Below are 17,252 nucleotides of genomic sequence, written 5' to 3' on the forward strand. Positions count from 1 at the left end.
ATGTATTATTATTCCGTTCCAAATATTGCGCTTATTATGCATAGTAAAGTCAGTTTTTGTTGTTTTTTATACCAGTGATTCATTTCTATGGATTTCATTTACAAGCTCTCTTCTTATTTTTAGTGGTTCAAAAATGGATGAAGATGAGATAAGAAAAGAAATTTATGCTGATAGTAGTGACGAAGATGACTATATGTGTGATGTTGATGACGAGTTTGCAGATTTGTCTAGTGAAAAAGATTGCAGCTTCGGGAATGATTTGGATCAAATTGTGACGTTAAACGCATTGTTTCTTTGCTCAGTACTTGGAGCACATCATCTTCGGAGGCTGTTTCAAAGAAAGCAAAGGGAACTTGTCAGATTCAAGAGGTTGAGAAGCCAAGTGTCGTTGTGCGCTATACAAAAAATATGGGCGCAGTGGACACTGCAGATCAATATACCTCTTCCTACTGCTTCCTTTGAAAGACTCTAAAGTGGTGGGGAAAGCTGTTTTTCTGGGGCATGGAGGTATCAATAATAAATGGGTATATCCTTTACCAGGAAAACTGCAAGATTCAAAATAAAAAACCTATAAGTCACCTAAGATTCAGGAGGCAGTTGTTGATGGAGCTAGTTGGCAACTTCAGCCAGGGAAATTCTGCAACCAAGAGAGGAAGAACTTCCGATTCAGACAAGGATCAGAGACTAAATGGGAAGCTACATATAATTGTTCCAAATCCAGAGGGAAAGCACAAAGACTGTCTTGTGTGTTCGAAAAGAAATGTGCCAGGTGGAAGAAGGGAGACAATCTATATATGTTAAACTTGTGACCATAATCCTGGACTACATGTGGGAAATTGCTTCAAAAGATATAACACGCTTAAAGATTTTAAAGAATAAATTAAATCATTTGATGTGCTTCACTATAATAAAGAGGAAACTCACATTAAAAAAATGCAAATATGAGCAATAAAATATACAACATTAGCATCTGACGTTTTATTTCTTTTTTCTTAAAATAATTTGGACCAGACTGTTGGAATTCCGAAATAAATATTGGACAGCAAAGAGTTAAATAACTACTCTTAGTAAACCTTTTGGAACATATGATTCACTTGAATGGCTTTTCACCAGTATGTGTCAACATGTGAGTCTTTAAATGACACCTCTGGGTAAAAGTTTTTTGACATATCCTGCACTTGTATGGCCTTTCACCAGTGTGTATTAACATGTGAGTCTTTAGACCACTACTCTGGGTAAAAGTTCTTTCACATATCCTGCACTTGTAAGGCTTTTCGCCAGTGTGTGTCCAGATGTGTGACTTTAGCTGGCTCTTGACAGTAAATGTTTTTAGACACAAATGGCACTTGTATGGCTTGTCAGCAGTGTGTGTCAACATGTGAGTCTTTAGAATACAATTCTTGGTAAAGGTATTGTGACATATCATGCACTTGTATGGCCTTTCACCAGTGTGTATTAACATGTGAGTCTTTAAATGACACTTCTGGGTAAAAGTTTTTTGACATATCCTGCACTTGTATGGCTTTTCACCAGTGTGTGTTAACATGTGAGTCTTTAGACTACTACTATGGGTAAAAGTTTTTTGACATATCCTGCACTTGTAAGGCTTTTCGCCAGTATGTGTCAATAGGTGTGACTTTAGATGGCTCTTGACAGTAAATGCTTTTAGACACAACTGGCACTTGTGTGGCTTGTCACCGGTGTGTGTCAACATGTGAGTCTTTAAGGTAAAATTTCTGGTAAAGGTATTGTGACATATCCTGCACTTGTAAGGCCTGTCACCAGTGTGTGTCAACACGTGCCTCTTTAAAGTACCAATACGAGTAAATACTTTAGAACAGATCTCACATATGTGTTCCCTTCTGTCAGTATGTGTCAACATGTGCTTCTTTAAATGTATCTTTCCAGCGAAACCTTTTAAACACAATGCACATTGAAATGGTCTTTTCCGAGTATGTGTCAACATGTGGATTTTGAGTTTACTTAAATATGGAAAGTTTTTGGAGCAGAATTCACATTGGTGCTTCTTCTCAAGAGCATGCACCAATTTGATATGACTTGCAAGGTCAATTTTTCTCTTAAATGCCTCCAAACAAACATCACATCTGAATTGCACCATTTTCTTAAGGTGCTTATGCATTACATGATCTTTGAGAAGGTCCTTTTGTTCAAATACCTTGTAGCAAATTTCACACACATACTGTTGAGAGGCTGAAGCATCTTCCCCTGCATCAACTTGTATTTGGTAATCATCTGAAAGATTTGAAGGATAAGGTAAAGTATATACTCATTAAAAAATAAATACTTCTGATGAAAAAATTGTTTTCACCAGTTTGAACATACTAATTAATGTAAAATTATAATTATAGATATGCATGTTCACATTGAATCACATATGTGTACATGAATTTGCATACAATCGTATGTCTAGTCTTTTCCTGTAGAAATTCATCACTCTATGTATACATTTTAGCAACATCAGCTGTGCTTCAATCCGAGGAACAAAGCATGTCATCAACTAATGCTGACCTGAATTAGGCTTTCTAGCCATTTTGGTTTTACCTTCCTCAGTGGCAAGTGCTTTCCTTTCAAGGCTCTTTTGAGCCAGAGAAACCTAAAGAAGTTGCAGGGAGCTAAATTCAGCCTTTCACACTATGTTTAGATCTTACTTGGGGAAAAACATAAGATATTGAAAGTGAAAATGGTTGTTTTGGGTTATTTCATTTATAAGTCCTAAGCAATTAAATTTAAAATCAGAATAATCAAGCAAACAAAGAAATGGCTTGAAAACACAGCAAGATTATTAAAAGATCTAGTCTGAGTAGCTTCATAAATAATATTAAATATGTTCATAAATAATTGCAAAAAAGGGATGACAATATTATCATCCTTTTTGCAATTTATCATACTGTTTTGAATGGCCTTTCAGATATTTTAAATAAAATTCTATAAAGTTAACTCAGTCTTTCCAAAATACATTAATGGTACTGCAAGGGTTAATCAACAATAGTTGTATTACACTAGAAAGTAGCAAAGGTGAAGTAATAGCACAGTCCTCAGCTCCAATTACCTTGTTCCTGCAACACCTCCCATTCCAGTCTTACTTCCATCTGAGGAATTTCAGTATCAAAATCTTCCTTAATGTTTACTTCCTCCTCAGAGGGCATACTTATTTCTGCATCCTCCAAATTATCCTGCAAGATCAAAGAAAAAAAATAACAGATTTTTAGGATATCCATGAAAAATGTTTGAATTACAGGTTATTTGTAAAATTAATATGAAAAAATTGTTAACTGGCATACATTAAATTGTTATAATAAATAATATTTTAGCTAATACCTCTTGAAAAAAATTTTTTCTTCAAATAATTTACTTGCATTGGTTAGGATGATAGGATTAATGAATACAGAGATAATCAGAGACTTGCTGTAAAGTTATCACTCTGTTCTGTTGAGAAACACAAGAGAAATAACTACATATGACTACAGGGTGAAAAACTCTTAAAACCCCTTGTTTTAAAAAAATGATGAACAGAAATGACCCTTGAGACATAAGATTTCTATGGCCTCTGTCCAATCTAACGGATTATAAGAATCCATCAAACAAGGCTGTATAGTTTGCAAACATGTAATAACTTCAAATGCATTGTAATTTAGTTTAGGTAATTACCAGTTAGGTAGATTATGGATGGACATAAGTACCAAATAAATATTTTGGGACTGCTAACAAAACAAAATCCAGTGACATACTTTACATTAAGTCCCCCTTCATCTCTGAGTACTTCTACCTCTACTTGGTAAATGATTAGCCTTCTGTTTATCCTATCCATTCTTATTTTCTGCATTTTACTCTAGTTCATCCCAATTCAACCTAACAAATGAGCTTTTGAAATCAACTAGTATTATTCAGGGAAGGCAACCAACAGCCAAGGTCATTTGCACCATAGGGGATGGATAGGAAAGGTTGAAGGGTGGAGAGAAACCCAGCATCGGCATTAGCCAACTCATTATGAAAGGTGCCAATTGGTCTGCAGCTTAACGTCCCATCTAATGGATGCATACTCACTCAACTTCCCTCCACAAAGCACCTTAAATAGGGATTGAGATACCTCTGAAAAATATTCTACACTGCCAGGATTTGAACCCGCGCCCTCAGGGTGGGAAGCCAGTACATTAGCCCCCGCACCATCTTGATCCCCACTGTACTGTCATGTCTTTTTCTTCTTCTTCTTTTCCAGAATCTTTCAATTCATCTATATCTGACTCTAATATAACTTTCCAAGCTATCAACATTCACCCCTAGAAAAATAATTTTCACTCAGTCTGAATGAAACTTACCAACTATCAACAATAACTTTATCTCCAACTGTGGCCTCTGTTCACATGCAAAGTCCTTCATCTCCTTCTGACTCGTTCTGTAGCTTCTGTTTCAACAAGAACACTCCTCTCCATTAAAAATACACCAACCAGCTACTTTACTGTCTCAGAAAAAGTGATTACCCTGAAAAACTGCTGAATACTAAAATTCTCAAACCTTCAACCCAATACACTTCTCTCTTTGAACCAAACTGCCTGAAAAGCCCTTACCTTATCATCACTTCTTTGACCAAATACCATAAAATTTAACAATCTTTGAACTTAGCCTTTACTTTAACTTCTGCCCTGCTCAGTACGTCAGTCAATTAAACATCACCCTTTCTCTCTTCTACATAAATAATACAATTTTACCAAAACCATCATGATCCTTATCTATCCCATCCTTAATCAACCTGCTTCCCACTACCAATTTTTGAAGACCACTTCTCTGTTAAGGTGATTAAAAACCTTAAAAAACTGTCAAGCAACAGACAGATAGAGTGCTCCTGTCATTAAAGGCCTTTCAGCCTAACCAATGCATCGAATACCTGGCTACAAATAATAAATTCGTGTTTCAGGGAAAGAACAAATAATATGATTTTTATGTAGAGTTACTAAAGAGAATAAAGAAGGGAACAACTAAGTCATCCCAGCAAACACCCAGCATCACCACAATTCTGACTTACCTGAACAGTCCTTACTTGAAACAAGCTGCCTATTTCCTGTTCTAATTAAATCCTGCCAAAACTTTCACACTAACCTAATACATATAATGCTACATAATAGCCATTATCTATCCTAACACTTTGATTTGCTATAGAATCCTGGGCATATCTTATCTCTTCTTAAAAAACTGACAAATCACTACATTTACCTATTTGAATACACCACCTTTATCATGAGCAGTAAATCAATGCTTTTGTCATTTTCATTTGAATAGAGTTGCATATGCAGACCATTGCAATCATCTTATACAACAAAAAGCAGTAGTCTTGTTTATATACACTAATACCATTAAGTAAATAGCATGATATTTACAGCAAATTTACAGTAGAACCAGATTGCTGGTTGGAGCGCAATAACTGATGTCCTGCTGTTTCCGCAACTTGAAGAGCACCGTAACTGGTTTTGAAGCATAGCTTAGAGTCCCTCCTACTTACCAACAGTGACTTAAATCCACTCTATTCAATAGGAATGGCATGGGAAATGTGATTGCATTACTTTTGGAATACACCCTGTATATATATATATATATATATGGGAGAGCATTTAAAGAATTCTGACTCATTCTGCTTCTTATTGACCGAGGGTATTATGGTTATAAGTTTGACCCTATACACAAAATCTGGCAGACAAAATTTATATTAAGTGATCTTTGCCCAATCAGTCTGAGAAAATTGAAATGTTCATTACATTTGTCGATGATAACACCACTTTGAATCTGAAAAGAAAATTTGATCTAAAGTGTAGATTGATAATTATGCTCCTGAAATGAATAGATGCACTCACCAAATGACTAGAATCTTCATTTTCCGACCAATGATTATCACCTTCATGCATTGATGAGCCAGTATCAATTTTCAGAGGAACAGAGCATCCACTGGTAGTGTCAATTTCTTCTTTGACAATGATCATGTCATCTTGGACATCCACCTCACTACCGTCAACAGCATTACTGGCGATGGTCTCATCTTCAATCTCTTCCTTTATCTCACAAGGAAACTAATTCAAAGCACATTATTAAACATCATTATTCAATAATGGTATTTTATTAACATTTCAAAATAAGTGTTTCAGAGCAAAAAATCTTTTTGGTCAAACTTTGTTATGTAAGTCTTGCTCGAAAATAATTTTGGAATCCATTATTTCATTAAACAGATAATGATTATGACTTTAGGTCCTTAAATTGCATGCATCTACCTTCATTCAATGGAATAAACATTATCATATTATGGTTCACCATTTCAGTGTAGGTGATTGAAAGGCCAGAGCCAGATACCTATTGCACTTCTTCTCCATGCTTAAGAAAAAAAAACTTAAACTTTCAAGACACTACAATATTAATTTGCAAAATAGAATTGGTTATGATTGCAATGGATAACAGCTCAATTCACTCACCTCAATATTCACTTCATTGCAATCATTCATGGCCATAAAATGCATTCCATGGACTGGTGAATATGGGTTCTTCATCTCAACTGATGCTGTTCCCACGGAATGTACAGCAGATTCCACGGTACTACTTGAAGCCCACACTTTGTCTGATGTACCATCAACCATATGCTCTCTAGGATTATTATTGTCTTGGGTCAGGACATCACTCACCTCCTTATAAACAATAAAAACAGTAATCAAATTCAGTCGGTTTGGTAGGTGATGGTAGCATTCACCCAATACTAAGTCCTTCATGGCATTATGTTAAATTCACCTATTGCCGTGGACCCCATTAAGAAGTATAAGGGAATCGAACCCAACCCCACTGTTCGGTAGTGTAAAAATGTCAAATAAGAATGGTTTTTGAATCATTTGAATTATTTTATACATAGATATGACAGGATGATTTGCATATGTCGATTTGGGAGTGGTGAAATGAACAGTAATTTCAACATATTTACTTATTTACTTTTTTACTTACTTTACCAAGCTTACGTGCTCAAATAGTGCACATTTTTGCCACAAATGATAATGCCTGTGATTGATAACAAAGTTATCAATCACAGGCATTATGAGATACGGGAATGAATTGTACAGCATATAAATCAACACAGATGCAACGAAATATATTCTTTTGGGGCAAGATATGATTTTGTTACATCGTTCAAATTAACGGATGCAACTGACCTCTTGTCGATTAGTTAACAAGCCTTCCGTCACAGGATTGAACCCCTTTTGGATACGATTGTATTAAACAAACAGACACTCTTCACATCGATGCTTAAATAGCCGGAATTCCGTAAGCTTCTCGATGCAGTTCGAACAAATCAACCAGGGATAATTTGCATCCTCCACAACCTGATAAAATATATCAAAACATTATTTTGACATTATAATGCTGAAATCTACTCTTGTCTACTAATCACTATAGTTTTCCCCAATACCTTACGTATTCCATGAACTAAAATCTTTTAAGTACAACGAAGATCTTCAAAAAATATTTTAGAAAGGACATCACACATACAATTCACTTACTTTTACATTTATCAAATCCTCTATAGTGTTTTCCAGCATAAATTCCGATTTATTATTCTTATCGAAAATGTTTATCAGAACCCAACCACTATTTAAACACAATCTGCATACCACAAAATCAATTTTATCACACATTATGAACGTTTTAGATTACGTCGGATGATTGACCGGAGAATATAACGTTGAATATATAAACATCTGTCAAAAATTACGTGAAATATTTCGATTATTCACACAATACAACATCAGATATGCTTCGACAACTTGCGATTGGCATTTCATTCTTCTTATTTTTTCTCCAACACAGCAGTTCATGTGCAAGAGCAAAAGGGTCGATAAAAATGACCGACTCTTTGGAGAAAGAGGATCACAATTCCGCATATTACACAAGTAGACGAATCCCACTCGGTGATTCGCGTCTAATCCAGTAACAAAGTAAATTTAAGGCGGAATAAGTGTGTATGTAAATAGATTTGAGCAGAATGGAGTGTCACAGGTGTCGGACACGGATTAACTGAAGTACCTAACGGTAAATATATGATAACATCGTTCCCAATTTACTTGAATTACTGTTCAAAATTGATAAAAAACATAAGTAAACAAAAAAAACTTCCCAGCTGGGCACTTGCGTTTGGTTCTTCATCTGTTCATTTTATTTCTGCGGTATTTCTTGTAAATCAAAGGAATGATACGAGTAGAGTCGATCTGAATCTGGGTCAGAACATATGAACATATTTGGGAATTATTAGACGTATCACGAAACATTGACGGTTAAAATTACATTAAGATTATTTTGAGATCTTAATTATCTGATTAACCATTACAAACAACGTTCAATGTTAACTTGACATCGATTCAGATCGTCAGAAAAAGATTCAGTTGGTCAAAGTCCCGTTCCTACGGGTCGAAGATTTATTTTGATGTGTATTCAGGTAGGAACAGAATGAAGAGACGGTTACATGGAACTTGTAATATTTTTAATACACTATATGTCTACAACGCACAATAACTTTCGCTTGTATAAATACTGGGTTATTCTTACATTTAGCATTCATCAGCAAAACGTATCTGAATCTTTTGATCCAGGTCTTTTAAATGAATAATCGGAACATATTAGACCTTTTTAGTTTTTTCGATTTGTATATAATACCAAAGAATGCCGGTCATTCTTCACTAACTAATAAAATTATATAAAACGGAATTATTTTTCCTCCCCTTAATTACTAGATTACATTGAAATACCCAGACATATATCTGATCGGATTAAGATTCTTTTTTCCATATCACTCAATTCCATTGAAGAGTCTGACAGATGAAATACGGAATGCAATTGTCCAGCTGTTGAGTTGTTTACTTTTAGTTTTCGGCCGTTAAAATAAACTGTAGTTCTATTTCAAGTAAACTGTGACATATTGCAGAATTATTTAGGGTTAGATTGTAAAGTAAATCATTCGGAGTAGTCTAAAACTTTCATAATGTGCGATAAAGCCGAATTTGAAGTGTGCAGATTGTGTTTAAACAGTCGTGGACTGTTGATCAATGTTTTCGGCGAGAATAGTAAATTACAAATCATGCTGCAAAATACTATAGAAGATTTAATAGATTTCAAAGTAAGTTTAGTTGTCTGTGTTCAGTTCTTAGAATGTTATATGTGTAAAAAATCTTATATGAGATAGAAGTTCGTTTGTATATCGCGTATACTCATTTGTAAAATAATGGTGATATTAAGACCAGAAGTTTAGTGCGTTATTTGGTGAATATCTGTTTATGAAATATTAAATCAGGTTGTGCAGGATGAAATTCATCCCTGGTTGGTGTTTTCTTCCTGCATGGAGTTACTGACTGAATACCGGCTATTTAAGCGTCGATGTAGCGAGTGTTTGTCTGTTTTCTATGGTCGCATGAAAAAGGGGTGCAATATTACGACGAAAGACTTGATAACCAATCGAGAAGAGGTCAGTTGTATTTATTAAATTGAACTATATCAACAACGAATACTATATTCCTCTATGAAAACGAATCTGCGGGAAAAGAATTTTGTCATCACCTAGGTCATGATCAATGCCAGTTATTAATAAGTGTGCGAAGATACCCAATCCTAGAAAGGGGCAAAATGAAAGTTTCTAAATTTTATATTCTAGGAAAATTTGTCACAAGAGATAATTTTCCTCGTTGTAAAAAGTTAAAAAAAACGGAAATGTATTCTATAAAATTAATGCATTAAATGGAACAATATCAAAAACGAATACAGCTTTGAGCTAGAAGGAATCTTTCATTGCATCCTCTCTGAAATGGATTTTGAAGTGTTTTCTTGAACGTAATAAGTAATCTTACTGATAACCTTCTGAGTTACCTTGAATAATTTTTCCTTGTATTCGAATGCCTTTTTTGGTTTTGGTTAGTCATCGCCAAGTTTTGTTGTTGACTATCCCCTGTCTCTCTCCAGTAGAACTCAATTTCTTTCTCCCTATATGCATTAGTTGCACATAAACCATAGTCTCACTCTTCTTTTCCATCTTTTCCGTCTTTCTTCTTTTCCTCCTCATCACCATCTCTTCCATTGCACTGTATTGCATATCTCTTTGCAGTCACTATCAAGGGTTTCCCTGCAGTAAAACACACCCTATTATGTCTTCTATTTGATGCTATATTATGTCAAGTTATTCCTTATGATTGCTTGGAGGCATTGAGACCTGATCAATAATCAAGTCTGTCAGTTCTGTGTACTTCTACCAATGGTATTCTAACTGTCGCTAGGTATATGTTTACTAGGTTTATATTGACTTTTTCATTTCCAATTGTTGCCACCTTGATATTTAGTTTTGCATATTTGTTAGAGCCACTGTTTATCAAGGACATAACTTCTTACCAAATGTTTTTCCAATGAATTGAAAAGGGTTTAATTAAATGTTATCAAGGCAGAATGTTTGTTCTCTTTTAGAATGGGATTGAGGAGAAATATAAGTGTTAGATTGGGGTGTTTTAGGCAGGATACTGAATTTTCAACTAGGAGACTTCAATTGGATTTGTACACACACCGCTATAGTCACTCTATACCATGGACTTGAGCATTTTCAATCTTATTTCGTTACCAGAGTTAATCCTGGGAAACCATTGGTGGCACAGGGAAAGAATTAATCTATTCCCAATTATTAATACACTGCTAAAGGCTGAATTTCACATAATGACATGTGGGGGTTAACATTCTGTGAACTATAACATTAACTGCCAAATGGAGGTTCCCATTGATTGCTGTGTTAATGGTTTATAATGAGGAGAGTGATGTCCTCAGCAATGACAACAAAGGTGCAAAGAGGCTAGGAGAGGATATGGTTTGAGGTATGTAATGCAAATTGTGAACATTCAGTAGTGCTGCAGTATCTTATATCATTCGCCTTGAACAGAAATAATTGATAGAGATATCAATTATTTCATGAGCACTTGGAAGAATTGGATTACCACTAATAATTACAACAAAGTATTGATCAAGGTTAAAGAATTGAGCTATTATGCAATGCAGTGAAAATAAATGTTGTTTAACAAAGTTTATTACCAAATTATCTTCGAGTGATCAAGTTTTTTACTGCTGTTTCTAGTATTTGCTTAGCTGTAGAGATGTATTGTCCTTATGCTCTTATTTGTAAATGTTTATCATCTGCCATTATGATATTATAACCTGTTTATGCTTTCCATTAGTTGTCCACTTAGAATCAGAAAGACTTCATTAAAGATGCATTCGCCATTGACACTGTTGGCAGTAGTGCCGTGAATGTCCAAGATGACTTGTTTATTGTAAAAGAAGGGGCTGAGACTTTTAGTGGATGCCCTTTTGCTCCAGAAAGGGATGTAGAACTGCCAATGGTTGCATGAATTCTGGAAGGTGAAAATCATTGGTGCAGTAATGTAGAAGCAAAGAATTTGGTGAGTGTTTATATATAATGTTGTGTGTATATGTATAACAATGTGTACACAATTAACCATCTGCACATTAAATCTAGCCTATTTAAGGTAAAACTTTCCTTGCAACAATTTCAGAGTGTAAAAATCATTCGCATTGATTGGAATTTGAACCCAGATCCCTCAATATCCAGTCGAGTTCTTTAGCCACTGAAGCTACCAAGGTGTCCTCTTAAACTCTGAAATTTTTTGGCTTTTTAAGGAACAAGATGTTGTTTTGAATTATCGTGCATACAATGTCACAGGCATGTCATGTATTGGTGTATGATGTGCCACATCCCATAAGATTAAAGCCAACTTTTAACACTTATGGTGTTTATACATTGACAAATTTCAACGACACTGGGGGAGTTGCCGCTACAATCTGAAATTTTTGCATTGAAATGCAAATTAGCAGATGACTCTGTTAAAAGTTACTTTTCGGCATCTCCCTCAGTTTCTTTGGAATAAAACTATCCTGTTTATTTTCTTGAAAACCCTCTTTTATCTTGATGGTTGCACTTGGTTGTTTGTTATCCTTTCATTCCTCTGTATGTTTTTTGACCATTAGGCAATTCAATTCCTATTCTCCTTTTTGCAGAAGTTATTAGGAGAATATTAATACTTCCATTAGTCATTATTGTTCTCTGAAAACACATCTCTCTCTGTAATGAGATCTCACTTTATCTGTAATGTTCGTCTTTCAGGACCCATTGAAAGATAGAGATGTTTCATTATCCTTTAATAAGGAAGTAGATATTAAAGAAGACTGTCATTTTGACATTCCTCAGGACCCATTGAAAGATGGAGGTGTTTCATTATCCTTTAATAAGGAAGTGGATGTTAAGGAAGACTTTCATTTCGACATTCCTCAGGACCCATTGGAAGATGGAGATGTTTCATTATTCATAAATGAGGAAGTGGATTTTAAGGAAGACTGTCATTTTGACATTCCTCAGGAGGATAAATTCCTGGAACGAATCTGTTGCAGGAACAAGGTAGGGTCTCATGCCTATTAGTTTTTTACTTTGCTTTAGGCAAGACCCTTTCATTGCCCTCAGTGTTTCCTATTCAATGAGATAGAACTGTTATTGTGTATACCAACAGTATATGTTAAAACCAAATTTCAAGGAACTTGTTAATGTTCCTTATTTGTAAAAGCCAAAAGCCAATGCCTTTGATAACTGTTTATTCTCTTTTTTAACATTTTGTGCAAACATAGTGAAGTTTATTTTTCAAGATGTAGTCTGCATGCATGCCAATTTGCAAGTGTTGTGGACTAATGCCATTGGATGAGCAGCACTGTGAATCCCCTAATCCTGCTTCCCTTGGGTTTATCCTAACAGTCCACCTTCTCTCCAAAAATAACACTTTCTATTATGTTTTTCTTTCTTTCCAATGACTATGATACAAAGCCACACAGAGCCGGAGCTTAATGATCCATTCAAAAAAATATTAATGGTTTCAATTCCCTAATACATCCATTCCCCAGCACATACCCTAGGTTGGTACCAGGGGATTTCATGAATCAGGGAGATGGATCTATCCTTAAAGATCTCTAGCTTATCCTCAAACTTGATAGTTCCCTCTTCAATCTTTTTCCTAATTGCTCCTTGTTAACTTTCAAATGCCCTACCAACTTATCACACCTCAAATCCAACAATCCCATCGTTAACATCTCAACTTTTCCATTAATAACTCGCATTCCTTGCAGTAAAATTATTTGTAAAATATTTGTTTTAAAAACCAGAATCTCACCCATATCCCATACAGTTTTTAACTCTCTCACCAATTACCTTCTCATCATGACCTCCAATAATGTAGTTTATCTTCTGAATCACCAACTTTGCCATTCCCTCTAATTTTGGACAGTGTGTCACATCCCTCAATATTAGACTTAATAATCATGTCCGGCCTCATGCAAGGTATTTACAATGATTGGGATGTTCCCGAACCCAGATTTTATTCTTCTCTACATATACAGCTGAATAACAAAGAACCATACTTACATTGTAACAGTTGCTATCCATATCAAACTAAATGGTTCTTTCTTATTACCTATCCATAAAAAGATAGAATCTGTAATTACCCAGACCATTGAGATATTTTCCTTTCAAATCTACGCTATGCCCCTTTCAAAAGGACCTCTCTTCAACCAAATCCTCAGATTTATACAGAATAATAAATAAGGCATATATAATCATTACTTTTGGAGACAAATATTTAATGGTGATTTTTTTCAATTTCGCAGATCCTTCACACATGATAATCCCCTCCACTCCCAATACCTTCCATCAATTCCTTCATCCAATTTTTACTTTAGCATATCTCACCATACCTATCCCTTCCATCCAGCATCCTCAGACCCTTCTGTAAAAATGATTTCCTTAGTTCCTTCTGTCCCTTCCTTAAAAAAGTTTCTTGCAACTTCTCTTCACGTATAAGGGCAGTTCAATAAGTATCCATGTTAGAAATGAAGCCACCACATTTCAAAAATATTTTTTTATTTTTCAACATAGTCCTTTAGAAATATACACATCTGCCAACATTGCGGCAATTTTTTAACCCCTCCAAAAATAGGATTTGTCAACATCTCCAAAATATGCCTATGTCTCAGCGATAACTTTATCATTTGAGCTGAATTTTTCATATCTTCATGTTAGGAAATATAAGAAAGGCACAGGTAGCTCAGGTAGATCAGGTGAATAAGAGGGATGGGCCAGGAGTTCGTAATGTAGCTCATGCACTTTGGTCGACATCTTTAGATCAGCTAGTTGTCCACAATAGGCAATTGTGGCAACCATTGTGCTGACAATTTTTTCATCCCATACTTATCATGTGAAATATTGCCATTCTGGTCGACACTCCCATGGCCGCTGCTATTTTGTGCACTATGAAGAGCCATTGTGTGGACTTTTTGAATAATTTTCTGGGTAGCCATGTCTGCTGGGTGTCCTGGTCACTCTTCATCAAAACAGATGTTTGTCCACATTAAAATTCATTCAACCAATATTTAACTGTGATCATGGTTGGCTAAATTTCCCCATAAACAGCAACCAACTTTGCTTTTATCTCCTTGCATTTCTATCCATTCAAATACACAAAGTGAATTACTGAATAATACCGCTCTTTTTCCATCTCAGCAAAAATCACAAAACATGTCTTTCTCAAATGGCTGCCAAATTCAAACTAACCTTTAAATCAGTCTGAAATTTATTTCCCCATCATTTGATAGATGGCAGCACACAATGAAGACATATACTTCCTTCAGAAAGGCCCTTTGTTATTAAACACCGGTACTTATTGAACTGCCCTCATTCAGGATAGATATAGATGTGTACCTATATGTATGTGGTTAATCATGAAATACATACATATGTTACCTGCATGTTTATATATGTTATATATATGTATGTATACTGTATATATATATATATACAGTATACATACATATATATAACATATATAAACATGCAGGTAAGTGGTTAAGAGGTTAATTTGTTAACTGTAATGAACATGAAAGTTGGTTCGCTAGGTAGCAGTAGGGCTCACCCAGTACTAAGCCTGACTGAAATTCACACATCAGGGAATGGGAGCGTCCCTTTCCCTGTTCCAGAGAAAAGACTTGGCAAGCCAAGACAAAATTACAGTTATTTAACAGAAAAAACAATCTGTATGCTCCATATAATATGCCATAGCCAAAACTAGTGAATAACATAACCCTAAGTTCACTGACATATGTTCATCGCCATATCAATGGTTATTGATTTATTTTTTACTTTTGATCAATAGCAGAAGCATGAAAGTTGTATTTTGACCTTTTAAAGAATTTCTTTCCTTAATGATTCGGGTTCAGGGAAGGTTCTTTTTTTCTTCTCAAAGTTCCTGTCAAAAATATATTTTCTTAAAAAATAAATATCCTAAATTAACACTTCTGAAAAAGTTTTGCAAGACAACATGGAAACCCCTTTTTTTAAATAATTCCTTTTTATCATTTTTTGTTAAACAAAAAGTAATCAATATAATAAGTGTCCCATATGTTTAATTGGGAAATCATGTAGCACAGGATAAGGATATGACCCCTTAATAATACTGCGCTTATAATTGGTTTCACATAATTATATATAAGGCTTGGTTGTTAGGAGAATTAAACCATCACTAACTAAATTGACCATTTTTTTCATTAATTAATTGGTCATGATTGAACTCATGATATTATTCATCGCTAAGTATTGTCATTTTCATAGATCCCATTTTACTTTTTTTAGTTTAGCCTTTTCAGTGACTGTTGTTTTACTTTGTTCCATTTGTTGAAAGCAGTATAATGTTATGTTTTTAATTTAATTTTCTGTTCTTTATGTTAAAGAATTTCCTTCTCTATGTGCTATTTTCTTTTCCTGCTTGCTTTTCTTTTAAAGCATAGGAAATATAATTATCCCTTCTGAACATTAATCAACCCTATCCCTTCTTGACTTTTAATACCTACTTGTTTTAAGTCAACAAAAAGGTGTATGTAGGGTTAAAAAGTCTATTGACATAGTCAACAATAGGGTGAAATTTTGCACAAGGGTCATAGTTTTCATTCAATGGCAGTTAAATTTTATATTATCAACAAGAGGAAATAATTTCTAAAATATTTAAAAATTACTCTTGGATATGATTTTATAAAACCACAGAATTGACCAAAAAGTAACTGTTCACATAAATTGTCCCAAATTTAATGCCATTACCTGACAATACTACCTTGATCAAAAAGTTCCCGGAATTTATTCAGACAATTAAAAATACAAGTTTATTCATCTAAATCTATATTGTCCCCTTCAGAGTAATCCCCATCGACTGCAACACACTTATGCCAGCGCTTGATCCAATCCTCGAAACATTTTTTATATTCGGTTTTCGGTATGTCCATCAGTGCTTCCTGCGATTTTTCCATTACTTCCTCTCGGCTGCTAAAACGCGTTCCCCGTAATGGTTTTTTAACTCGATTGAACAGAAAGAAGTCACAGGGAGCCAAATCAGGTGAATTCGGTGGCTGTTGGATGGTATTTGTTGCATTTTTCGTCAAAAAATTACGAATAATGATAGCACTGTGCGACGGTGCGTTATCATGGTGCATAATACACGAGTTTTCTGCGCACATTTCTGGTCTCTTTCGGCGAATTGCTTCTCGCAAACGTCCCATAATGCCCAAATAATACTCTTTGTATACTGTCTGGCCTTCTGGCAAAAGTTCATGATGCACTACACCGTTGTAATCCATGAAAACCGTCAGCATTGCCTTCTTTTTTGACTGAAAACGACGTGGTTTTTTGGTCTCGGCTCATTTGGTGAACGCCATTCACTTGCCTGATGTCTGGATTGTGTGTCGTACTCATAAACCCACGTCTCGTTTCCAGTAATGATCCTTTTAATTGAATGTGGGATCGGATTCAGCCTCGCAAATCATGTCTTTTGCGACGTCAACACGGTCTCTATTTTGCATGAAATTGAGGTCCTTTGGCACCAACTTTGCTGCTACACGACGGAAACCCAAATCATTAACCACAATGTCTTGGGCGGATCCATAGGCAATGTTCAAGTCCTTCGCTATTTCTCTGATGGTTAATTTGCGGTTATTGACCAACATTTCTTTTACTTTATCAATTTTTTCACCGACATTCGATGTCGATGGTCTGCCACTGCGTTCATCATCTTCGATTGACTCACGACCACTTCTGAACCGCTCGTGTTACTGGTAAACGATCGTTTTTTTTAGGGAATCGTTGCCGA

General features: G+C 35.1%; 2 protein-coding genes across 2 annotated transcripts in view; both read right to left on the minus strand.

Moving 5' to 3' along the window:
* The window catches only part of LOC139691703 (uncharacterized), an 88,225-nt gene that overhangs the window by 31,676 nt on the left and 39,297 nt on the right, over positions 1–17,252 (minus strand). The gene's annotated exons all lie outside the window — the stretch shown is intronic.
* On the minus strand, positions 534–6,670 carry LOC139691664 (uncharacterized). Its single transcript, XM_071589508.1, has 5 exons — positions 6,474–6,670; positions 5,865–6,077; positions 3,071–3,194; positions 2,144–2,253; positions 534–545 (listed from the first exon to the last, which is right to left on the minus strand). The coding sequence occupies exons 1-5, from the start codon at positions 6,633–6,635 to the stop codon at positions 534–536; spliced, it is 621 nt and encodes a 206-aa protein (XP_071445609.1). The 5' UTR covers positions 6,636–6,670.

The sequence above is a fragment of the Hetaerina americana genome, unplaced genomic scaffold (assembly GCF_022747635.1).
Source record: "Hetaerina americana unplaced genomic scaffold, ioHetAmer1.1.p SCAF_39, whole genome shotgun sequence".
In the NCBI taxonomy this organism is placed as follows: domain Eukaryota; kingdom Metazoa; phylum Arthropoda; class Insecta; order Odonata; family Calopterygidae; genus Hetaerina; species Hetaerina americana.

Bases quoted from the DNA above. Each gene is read 5' to 3' on its own strand.
- LOC139691664 (XM_071589508.1), bottom strand. From the start codon at position 6,635: ATGGTTGATGGTACATCAGACAAAGTGTGGGCTTCAAGTAGTACCGTG. The intron at 6,078-6,473 runs GTGAGTGAATTG...GCTTTGAATTAG, and splicing joins GCAATGAAGTGAATATTGAG to TTTCCTTGTGAGATAAAGGA. The intron at 2,254-3,070 runs GTAATTGGAGCT...CAAATCTTTCAG, and splicing joins GGAGGTGTTGCAGGAACAAG to ATGATTACCAAATACAAGTT.